The sequence below is a fragment of the Ictalurus furcatus genome, chromosome 9 (assembly GCF_023375685.1).
Source record: "Ictalurus furcatus strain D&B chromosome 9, Billie_1.0, whole genome shotgun sequence".
Classification (NCBI taxonomy): Eukaryota; Metazoa; Chordata; class Actinopteri; order Siluriformes; family Ictaluridae; genus Ictalurus; species Ictalurus furcatus.
In genome coordinates, this window is record NC_071263.1 from 27,845,299 (window position 1) to 27,857,320 (window position 12,022).

Genomic DNA, 12,022 nt, shown 5'->3' on the forward strand with positions numbered 1-12,022 from the left:
ATCACGTGTTGAATTTAATCTTCTAAGAGGCTCCTTGACATCAAACTGCATGCTTTCTTTCGCAGCTGACCTGAGGGAAAGACGGCTGGCTCGGAGTTCCCAGCAGGGGAGAACACGCATGCTTACTTTAAGACTCTCAAACACACTGAGCTCCTCCTAGCAGGGAGACGCTCATTATCTTCTCCAGAGTCAGAATAACAGAGACTATCATTCGACTGGGAGCCTCTAATGATCCCGACTGCTGCTTCTACCCGCTCCTCTGGAACAAAAAAGCAACGGAAATCTAAAAAAAGATTCCAAAGCAGGTAAAGAACACACAACACCTCGGGAAACCAGGAATGGCAAAATGCCTGATATACATATATTATGGGTGCATGTGTGTATCTCCCTCTCTCAATATATATATATATATATATATATATATATATCTCACATGTTTTACAATTTCTCACTCAGACATAACACAAGTAAGAAATAAAATTATGATGATTATTTTCGTTTATATCAATTAGACTCGGTTATTTTCCAATGAAAGCAGGTTTTATTCCTCTTACACCACATCGATTTGCAAGAATGAAACATTTTTTTATTGATTAAAGAGCTGCAAGTGTTATGTTTTATCATGTAACGTTCGGGAACCTCCACTAAACAAGTCGGTTCCTGGTCTCAGTTGTGTTGTCCAGTAGCAGCTACAGTATAAACATCACCAGCCTCTGTTTCCTCTCTGTTAAAGTTACTGTAATAAGACAAAGCAACGCAGGGTGTCATGTTACCAAGAAACAGGAAAGCGTAAACTCTTTTGTCCTGAAAACGGAAAAACGTACCGACCGTTAAAAAAGCGCGAACATCGGAGACTCCTTCCAAAAATGTCAAGACAGAGCGATGCCGTTTGATTTCGTTCAATCCCAGACAAATTGTTAACGTTTTAAGAAATGCTTTTAAAAGAAAGAAAGAAAGAAAGAAAGAAAGAAAGAAAGAAAGACGCAATACAGACTCCTAGATCAGTCCGGACCAGGTAACACACACACACACACACACACACACACACACACACACACACACACAAAGAGCACATCTGTTATCTCTTTCACTCAGGCCTCTCACTGTAACGCAGCACGGCCTGCACACACCATCTCACATCCTCTCCATCACTAAGCACTATCCCATTCACATCTACACACACACACACACACACAACAGATCTCTGCTTCTACACAGCTATTCTTTGATGTCGGCAATTCATGTTTGTAAACCACAGTTTCTCATTCTCAAAGTCTCTCCAAAAACAGAGAAAGAGACAAAACCAGACAGAGACAGAGAGAGAGAGACAAAACCAGACAGAGACAGAGAGAGAGAGAGAGAGAGAGAAAAAACCAGAGAGAGACAGAGAGAGAGAGAGAGAGAGACAAAACCAGACAGAGACAGAGAGAGACAAAACCAGACAGAGACAGAGAGAGAGAGAGACAAAATCAGACAGAGACTGAGAGAGACAAAACCAGACAGAGACAGAGAGAGAGAGACAAAATCAGACAGAGACTGAGAGAGACAAAATCAGACAGAGAGAGAAAAAACTAGACAGAGAGAGAGAGAGAGACAAAACCAGACAGGGACAGAGAGAGAGAGACAAAACCAGACAGAGAGAGAGAGACAAAACCAGACAGGGACAGAGAGAGAGAGACAAAACCAGACAGAGAGAGAGAGACAAAACCAGACAGAGACAGAGAGAGAGAGAGACAAAATCAGACAGAGACAGAGAGAGAAAAAACCAGAGAGAGAGAGAGAGAGAGAGAGAGACAAAACCAGACAGAGACAGAGAGAGAGACAAAACCAGACTGAGACAGAGAGAGAGAGAGAGACAAAACTAGACAGAGACAGAGAGAGAGAGACAAAACCAGACAAAGACAGAGAGAGAGAGAGACAAAACCAGACAGAGACAGAGAAATAGAGACACAAAACTAGACAGAGACAGAGAGAGAGAGAGACAAAACCAGACAGAGACAGAGAGAGAGAGAGACAAAATCAGACAGAGACAGAGAGAGAAAAAACCAGAGAGAGAGAGAGAGAGAGAGAGACAAAACCAGACAGAGACAGAGAGAGAGACAAAACCAGACTGAGACAGAGAGAGAGAGAGACAAAACTAGACAGAGACAGAGAGAGAGAGACAAAACCAGACAAAGACAGAGAGAGAGAGACAAAACCAGACAGAGACAGAGAAATAGAGACACAAAACTAGACAGAGACAGAGAGAGACAAAACCAGATAGAGACAGAGAGACAAAACCAGACAGAGACAGAGAGAGACAGAGATAGAGACACAAAACCAGAGAGAGAGAGAGAGAGAGAGACAGACAGACAGACAGACACCACACAAGCAGTGAGCTATAAATTCGTGTCGGGACGTTTAGGTCTCAGCTGCGTTGCGACTCATGCGTCCCCTCGTGTTCCCAAACAGTCCGCTGTATATGTCTGTGAAATAAACATCTCCTGCTAGTGGACTCAGTTATCATCCCTAACACACGTTTGAGACGTTTATTCATAGAAGTGTTCGAGCCTGCTGGTGACGGTGTTATTATAGAGGATGGGGGAGAACATGCTACACGTTACATTTTCACTTGTTTCCCTGTCTGTAGTACATCAAATAAAACTGGAAAATTATTTCCAAAGCAAAATACTATTCTTAATTATTTATATATATATATATATATATATATATGCATATATATATATATATATATATATATATATATATATATATATATATATATATATATATATGCATGCATATATGAAATCAAAGAAAAACTTTAATTTTCTATCATTGCAAACCATTGTAATTTTTTTTGGATTTAAAGGTCTGGGATTTGTTATGTCTACTGTATAAGTGAGGCGGTCTGGAAAACCCCTTCGGAAGTCGCTAGAGCCGATGTCTGGAATTCTGCCAGCAATATACATTGACGTGTCTGCTTTACGAAAGTATAAAATGTCATATTTTACCGAAATGACAGGGAAATGGTTTTATTAACCTTCTAACCTTGCCTTAGCGTCTGTAAGCAAACGGTAAATGGTCTGCACTTATATAGCGCTTTTTTAACCTTAGCGGTTCCAAAGCGCTTTACACTGTGTCTCATTCACCCGTTCACACACACACACCCTCACTCACACACACACACACACACACACACACACTCACACACCAATGGTAGCAGAGCTGCCATGCAAGGCGCTAACTTGCCATCGGAGCAACTCGGGGTTCAGCGTTCTCCCCAAGGACGCTCCGGCATGTGGAGTCACGTGGGCCGGGAATCGAACCACAGCCGCCCGAGCAAAGATCATGGGAGGGGTAAGGAGCCGGTTTACCGAACACAGCCTTAAAAACAATCAGTCCTGCTAGCTGTGTGTGACTTTCCAACAATCTGATCAGGTTTTTGGATAGTTTTACGCTGTAGAGAAATGGACATACGCCTTATTCGTTCAGGTTGTAATCAAATTAAAATGTTAAAAAGTTCATCCAAAATGTCATCATCATCATCATCGAACCAGAGAAGAGCGCTTCCACACTCAGTACAGGTGACAGCGGAGAAAGTCGTATTAAAATGTATTAAATGGCCAAAGGAAATGAAATTGAAGCGAGAGAATGAATCAGCGAATATTTCCTCACCGATGTTAGCGTGGACAGAGATCGGTGGCGTGGACGATGCCTGGATAATAAGTTGTTTCACGTCGCAGAGATGTTGGGGTTTTGTTTTGTTTTTTTTTTTAATCAGAAGATCAGATTTTAAATGTAGAGGTAGTATGTGAAGAAGAAAATGTCAAAATGTGACCATGAGAATGGTTTTTGCAGGCTGCTGGACAATCAGGACGGAGATACCCTTATGTAAAAAATCTGTCTCTGCTTGCACTTGCGCTCTCTCTCTCTCTCTCTCTCTCTCTCTCTCTCTTTGAAAATGGACTAATAGATACAGCTTATCTCTCGGACATACAAGCTTCCATTATCCTCCGTAGATCCAGCTCTGATTATCTCTAATACCTCGCATCCGCTGACGGCTAAAACCCGGGTCTTTTAAGCTAAACTGTGACAGGCGGTCTGAAGCTACTCATAATGTTTTATAAGTGCGCCGCTGCGTGACTCGAAGCTTCATTAAACACCTTTCAAACTTTTATATCAAGCCCCAACATATACACGGCAGATAAAAACAGCTCATATTAAGGTTCCATGGGCCTATCAGCACTGCCAAACATGGCGCTCATACAGCACTGATAATGTTAATTCAAACGTGAATTGAAAACATTTTTGTGACTGTAACAATGCTATTTGGAGAAATAACATTATAATGCACAGCAGAATGCATTATTATGACTGTTTAAATGAAGAAAAAAAGAAAAACAAAAAAAAAAAACAAGCGTTCTGTCATATTCTTTGTTTTCGAGGACTTCATGGAGGTGGCTTAGTGGTCGGCACGTTCGCCTCACACCTTCAGGGTCAGGGGTTCGATTCCCACCGTGGCCCTGTGTGTGTGTGTGTGTGTGTGTGTGTGTGTGTGTGTGTGTGTGGAGTTTATATGTTCTCCCTGTGCTGCGGGGGTTTCCTCCGGGTACTCTGGTTTCCTCCACCAGTCCAAAGACATGCATGGTAGGCTGATTGGCGTGTCTAAAGTGTCCATAGTGTATGAATGGGTGTGTGATTGTGAAACAGCGCTTCTCTCCTGTTCCAGCTTCATGACTGCACCTGCATTCTAACACTCTAACATTTCTGTCTTCATTAATCCTTATCCAGGCCCTAGGACCCAACTCGAGATGAATGGAGGGGAATCGGATGATTTCAGATGATTTATGGATAATGTCTGGACTCGGGGGCAAATAAGACGGTCATATTTGACTGTTTTCAATTCAGCCAGTCGCTTTAAGTAGTTCCGATTATTTGCCGCTCGTCCGAAACACGCTCACACGAAACACTTTACTCGTTTCTCGCTACGGCCTCGAGAGCTTCATTTATTTAATTTTTTTTACCCATTAGCATGTGAGTATCTGCTGGTGTGATCAGTCAGCCAAAATGTAATGATGCATGAGATAATTCTCTCTCAGGGCTGACTGGTTGATGAGTCCCGTAATTAATTACCATGCGCTGCATTACAGATCAAGGGGAATGGATGCTAATTGCTAATTTCGGGTCTCGCTGATGCAAATGCACGTGGTCTGATGGCATGTGAGTGGCATTTGGGAGATTTTAATAGTCTTATGATTGATTGATGATCTTTAATAAGCGTTAATAATATGGTGATGTTTTATACGTGCCCATCTTATTTACTCTTTTACACCGTTTTAAGTTTGGTACTTTAATGAGTCCATGGATTTGGACAATGAATTTGGACACTTGCTGAATTTTAACATGTCAAATATATATATATATATATATATATATATATATATATATATATATATATATATATATATATATATATATATATATAACTATAAATATATATATATATTAACTGATTTGTGTGTTAATGTTATGCTTTTGGCTCTAAATCGGTTTACTTGTTGTCTCTGTTGTTTCTTCTCATTATCCTGGCTCCTCTGAATAAAGAAAGGATTAACAGAAAAAAAGAAATTAAATCAATTAAAATGGCTGATTGTAGATGGAGCTGATGGATCAATTGATGGATAAATAAAGCAAATGTTTTGCTGAATAAATGATGGATGGATGGATGGATGGATGGAGGAACTGTTATATGATGTCTAAATACTGTAGATTGATGTGTGACAGATGGACCAATTAATAAACTAATGTATAGATAAATGGCTGGATGGATGGATGGATGGATGGATGGATAGATGAACTGATGGACAGAGATGCAGACAGACAGATGGATGTTTCAATATACAGTTTGGTGAATGAATGCAGAGATTGGATGGACACATAGATGGATGGTTTACTAAAAGATTGCTGAATAGATCAGTTGATGGATGAATGGTTGGATCGATATATAGATTGTTGAGCAGATAAAGTGAGGATGGATAGATGGATCAATATGGAGATTTTCGAATAGATAAATGGATGGATGGATGGATAAACAGATGAATGAATCACTGTACAGCATAGATTGCCATATAAATGGATGGACGGCTGTATGGATGGGTGGACAAATGAATCAATATTTAGATTGCCGAATAGAAAACGGATGGATGGATGGACAGATGGATCAATATATACACTGGTGAATAGACGAATCGATGGATGGATGGATACATTTATGAACAGATGGACAAATGGATGAATCAATACTGTATAGAGATTGCTGAATAGATAAATTAATGGATGGATGGATGGATTACTGAATGGAAGACTGAATAGATAGAGGGCTTTATAAATGTCTGCTGTATGGATGGCTAATTAAACAGATGAATACCTTGTTGGATAGATGGATGGATGGATGAACGGATAAGCAGATGACCCACTTTATGGATGGATGGATGGATGGATAGATAGATGCACAATATGAATGAAAAGATGCAGCTGCTGCAGTGCTTGATGTACTCAGTTGGGTTTTGTTGTTCACCAGAGGAAGTGGAGTGATTTGGAGCACACGGGGGGGGGGTCTCACACTCGCACCATGCAGCTTAACAATCACACATTGAAGGCGAATAACCTCTCATCCATCAGACTGCTTTAATCAGAACTTCACACTGTTCTCCTGAACACAAACCAAACACAAGACACCAGAAAATAATGAAGACCTGTCTGAAAGAGCAAGAGGCACTAGTTTCAGGTGGGGGGGGGGATGATTGAAAGCAAGTGTGTGTGATTAGTCGTGTGACTGTGAGTCTTCTGATTGTTCACGTGACTGAGTGTGAGGTTGATCTTGGTGGTTGGCTGGGAATCAAGGTTAGTGATTTTCAGCAGACCGAAACTGGTATCATGACTAAGATGTAGACTAAATCTAATAAACAAAAGAAAATGTTCTGTTTATTCGATTTGATTTTATTTTGCAAGGGTTCCTTAATAGTTCTTTGGTCAATCAGGGGTTAAGAGCTGCGTAAAGAGGTTCTACTTGGAATTGTCTCTGTTGTAGGGTTTTAGACATAACATTTTAAGGTGTGTCCCTGTTGAAAGAACCATCTTTGGTGTAAGAAGGCTCTTTGGATAGCACTCTTTCCTAAGGGGTTCTACCTGGAACCTTTTGTAAAAGGGAAATGCTCTCCTTATGGGTTCCACATGGGACCTATACAAGTTCCTACAGAGGGACAAACCATTTATATTTAAGGATTCCTCTTACCAAAGAACTACTAAGAGTTCTTTTTCCAAGAAGGTTCATTTTGACGACTTTCATAGTCTTTAAAAAAAATAAATAAATAAGGGCTCCTCGAGAGTTCTTCAAATGGGTACGTTCTAGTTCTAGGGGTTTACTTGGATGGAAGTTAAAAACATATTAATTGTCACCCAGAAGAGCAAACCAAAAAAAAAAAAAACTCTTCTATTGTAATAGATGGAAACTTATTGGCTTTCTAACTAAAAGTGTTGTATTAATGAAAGCTATAGTATGTATCTCATGCCTCTGAAATCCACCTTTGGACACCTTTTGGTCCTAAAGGGAACCTCTTTTTTGGGATTTTCATTTAAGGGTTCCCTTAGAGGAACAACCAAACTACTTTTTAAGAGTTATTTTAGTAAGAGCTTCATTTAGTTGTATTTCACACAAAACCATTAGAAGTCCGTCCGTCCCCCCCCCCCCCCCCCCCAGTGGAACAAACCAGAAAGGGTTCTAGATGGAAGCTATTTCATTTTATAACCAATAATGATTGCTATCCTTGAGCATTCTGAACATTTGCTATAAACTGGCTTGTGAAAGTGTGTAAATTTCTAATCATTTTTGCTACTGGAAACAAGTAGTGCTTGGTTCTTTACATTTCCTAAGTTCTTTACAGTTATATTTACTAAAGGACTCTACCTGGAACTTTTTTGAAAGGGAAATTCCTCTTTTGTAGGTTTCTACAGAAGATATCCAAACAGAAAAACCCTTTAACCCCCCCCCCCCCCACCCCACAGAGACTGTACATGCTCCACTGATTAACTTGCTTACATTAGATTCATAATAATGGTAATAATGGAATATTTCAGTTAACAGAATTAGCCCAGAGTCCAGAGTGGATAAACCTGTAGAAAAACGGTTCCTCGAGAGTTCTTTAGATGGTTCAAAGTTCTAGTTTTCTAAATGGTTTTACATGGAGACAACTTGTTTTATTTTTTTTGGGTTTTTTTTTTGGATTCTACAGAAAACCATTGAGAGAAACAAATTGAAAAGTTGTATGATGTAAGCCTTCAACACTCAACTTTGAATATGAATTCCATTTACACGTGAATTTGTGTAAAAGTGGAGTAGTTACATCCTACTGTGTCTTGTTCTTTTTGAACTTTTGTGCTACTGTAGCCGTGTGGTGCTTTGGATATTTATTTTACTCGGGTTCTACCTCAGTTGCAGGTTCTACAAGGAACCTATTAATATTCCTACAGATGTACAAACTAAAAAAAAAAAAAAACCCGTAGGGTGCTAGGTTGAATGTTTATTTCTTCTCATTTTTCTAAGAATGCTCTGTTGATGAGTACGGGAATGCACCGTAATTCGAACGTGAACCGAACACAACACTTCATTAGCTCTGATCTGAACTAGCCCAGAATCCCCAGTGGATAAACCTATAGAACCACTAGAAACCACAGAGCGCCTACCATTACCCAGCCTCCCACGCCTCTGCCATCCATTACCTCGTTCTCTCCTACACACAGGCAGCTGTTATGGTTCCTCACAGACCCTCGTTCGTCTTCCTCTGGCCTCCAAAACACGTGTAATCCAAACACAGCACGAGTGATTATGATTGATGTGATGGAAAAGTTCTATTTCCCAGACAGGAAGTGAGAACATGTTGTATTTTGGGGTCTGGATTTAAAGTCACTGTGGTTTGTCCTCATTAGCACTGAATCAGAACTGTGTTGTTTTTTTTTTCTATCCTCACTGAAAGCTTTTTTTTTTTGCCATTTGGAACATTTATTCAGGGATTTGGAGACCTTGTTATTATGATCACTATGGCAAACGTGAAAGCTCCTGTTTTTTTTTTTTTTTTCCAGAAAACGTACCTCTGTGTCTATGTTTCTTCTGTCAGTCCGCCTCTCTTTCTCTTTCTCTCTCTCTCTGAGGATAAAGTTAATCTACTCTGTCCCTTGTCTTGGTGATAACGAGGTTTATATCAGCAGAACACACACTTATACACACGGTGAACGCTTCAACGGTTTAACGGCTTGCGGGAATCAGGAGGCCATGCGTGAGGCGGGCCGCCATTTAATTTCACGCTCAGGATATCTCACCGTGAGAGAGAGAGAGAGAGAGAGAGAGAGAGAGAGAGAGAAGCCAGTGGAGCAGATTGAGGTCAAGAACCTTGTCTGTAGGGGCGGTTCAAAAAGGGTGCAATGAGGAGTCCTCCATCTTGGACAGCGGGGTGAAAAAGACAGGGATGGATGAAGAGAGAAAAGAGGTGTTGAAATGTACAGAAAATGGGTGAGTTTGATGACAAAAAGAATAGGTGTAGGGAGAAAAACCAGGTAAGATGGACAGAAAGGAAAAAATATATATTTTAAAGGACCAGTTAAAGCAGAGAACCAGGTAAAACCAGTAGGAACCAGTTGCACCACTGGAACCTAAGATGAGACGAGTTAATAGTAGTAAACAATGCTGAGGGGGCTGACTACTTTCAGTGAATTTTTTGGTGCTGTGCTTAATAAATATAGTGAACTGATCTTAACTATATACTTGTCTAATGTTAGCTAAATCAAACCCACTGTACAGCAAGAGATTTTATTCCACGCTAATGAACTCGACGCGTTCCACGTGTACTACGACAGAAAACGAGGACGCCGCATCAGCGCACCTTTCGAGAAGGAAAATCAACAGGAGGAGAGATTACTAACGTGAGACGTAAGGAAGGATGTCGAGCAAATGCAAGCTCCCTATGCAAAAGCGACTTACTTTCATCATCACCAGCCAATCAGGAACAGCAACATGAACAGGAAACCCTTCATACACGATCAAGATGTGACGAAATCAGTAAAAACTGTGCTTTATAATAAATGGTGACTTGATTTATCCATCTGTACCTTGTGTTTCATTTGCAGTGATCTGCATGAAGAACTCCTGCTAACAAAATACAAAGAAAACAAAACAGATTGATGGTAATAAATGTTCTTTTTACTGTACTCTGCACATGGCAGCATCGCTCACAGAATCACTGAGCAATACAGAAGAGTACTGAAGTAAGCGAGGTGTACGTTTAAATTAGGCTACATTAAAGCTATGTCATTTGGTGCGACTGTTCTTTTTTTTTTATGGTTCGTAAACTGAAACATCGTGGGCTTTTAATGTTTGTACAGACAGTGGTGCAGCTTCCTGGTTCGATTCGGAGCTTGGGTTACTGTCTGTGTATCTGCCTGGGGTTCCTCTGGGTTCTCCTGAGACAGATTGGTGTATCCCTGCCTAGCATTCTCAGGATAGACTCCGGATGCGCCATGATCCTGACCAGGATAAAGCACTTATTGAAGATGAAAGACTGAATGAATACTGCATTGCATTGGCTGATATTTATTTACTTATTAGTCGTACTAGCTCTGGTGTGTTGGTCTTGAATGTTCGAAATGTGTATTGTTAGGCAATAATTTGTTTTTGTTTTTAAATAGAACTTGAGCTCGAAGTATTATGAGAAAATCAGTTCCTTCTGCTTTACCCGAGCAGATGTGTGGAACAATATCATATTTCGTACTGGACAGATGTGTGTGTAATTAGAGCTCACATTAAACCTAGTTCTAACGAGGGAGAGTAATTTCATGAAACGTTATAAGCACTAACCCCGGCCTTATTCGTAACCAATCAAAAGCGTCCAGGAGCCCCACCATTCCTCCGCACTGCATCCAAACCAACAGAATCAGTGTCAAAAATATGCAGAATGCAACAACTGCCTGTTGCATCGAAAATATATATGAATTATTTCCATATCAGAGAATGGGAACATATTAATAAGACGAGTCCTTAATGTCAGTATATTTAACCAAGCTGATCCTCATACTGTTTTCGGAAACAGTCTCCGACTGGGAAAAACTCCCAGCAGCGTTCCTGGTACATCTTCCACACGTAGGACTCCTGTTCAGAAATAAGAGGAACAGTCAGGAAGCCATATTAAATTAAATTCCACAGCAATATGGAGGTCGGGAGATAGGAAATGAAATGATTACTGGAGTATCTCTGGGATTTCATTCCAAGCCAAACCCACTGACTTATTGAAAATAATGCATCTTTGCTAATCAGGTATTTTTGGTACTGTTTTGGTGGGAGGCTACGTGATAGGAAGCGTACTATTTCCTAAAGGGCTAAGTGAGGGGGAAAAAAGCATTGCCTGACAGACATGTTTACAGTTTGAACAATCTTTGAGTCATGAGCTTTAATTACCTGCCCTGTGTGTTCCGTCACATCTTTATTGATGAGGTACTGCACAAAGAACCTGCAGGAAAAACACACAACTGTGTCTACTTTTTTTTGGCTGTGGGCCGTTTCTTATTTTGTAATTTTATATTTAATACAACTACTATAATATACTATAATACAACTGCTACTAATAATAACAATAATAATAATATTAGTACTACTACTACTACTACTAATAATAATAATAATAATAATAATAATACAACTACTACTACTACTAATAATAATAATAATAATAATAATAATAATAATAATAATAATAATACAACTACTACTACTACTACTACTACTAATAATAATAATAATATTACTACTACTACTACTACTACTACTAATAATAATAATAATAATAATACAACTACTACTACTACTACTACTACTACTACTACTACTAATAATAATAATAATAATAATACAACTACTACTACTACTACTACTACTAATAATAATAATAATAATAATAATAATAATAATAATAATAATACAACTACTACTACTACT

General features: G+C 39.5%; 1 protein-coding gene across 1 annotated transcript in view; it reads right to left on the reverse strand.

Moving 5' to 3' along the window:
- Positions 1-10,111: 10,111 nt before the first annotated feature.
- ryr2b (ryanodine receptor 2b (cardiac)) overlaps positions 10,112-12,022 on the reverse strand; it is a 78,939-nt gene continuing 77,028 nt past the window's right edge. The window contains exons 81-82 of the mRNA XM_053633648.1: positions 11,486-11,537; positions 10,112-11,179 (exon numbers count right to left, since the gene is read on the reverse strand). Of these exons, the coding sequence (XP_053489623.1) occupies positions 11,084-11,179; positions 11,486-11,537 (148 nt within the window). The 3' untranslated portion in view covers positions 10,112-11,083. The remainder of the gene's footprint in view (positions 11,180-11,485; positions 11,538-12,022) is intronic.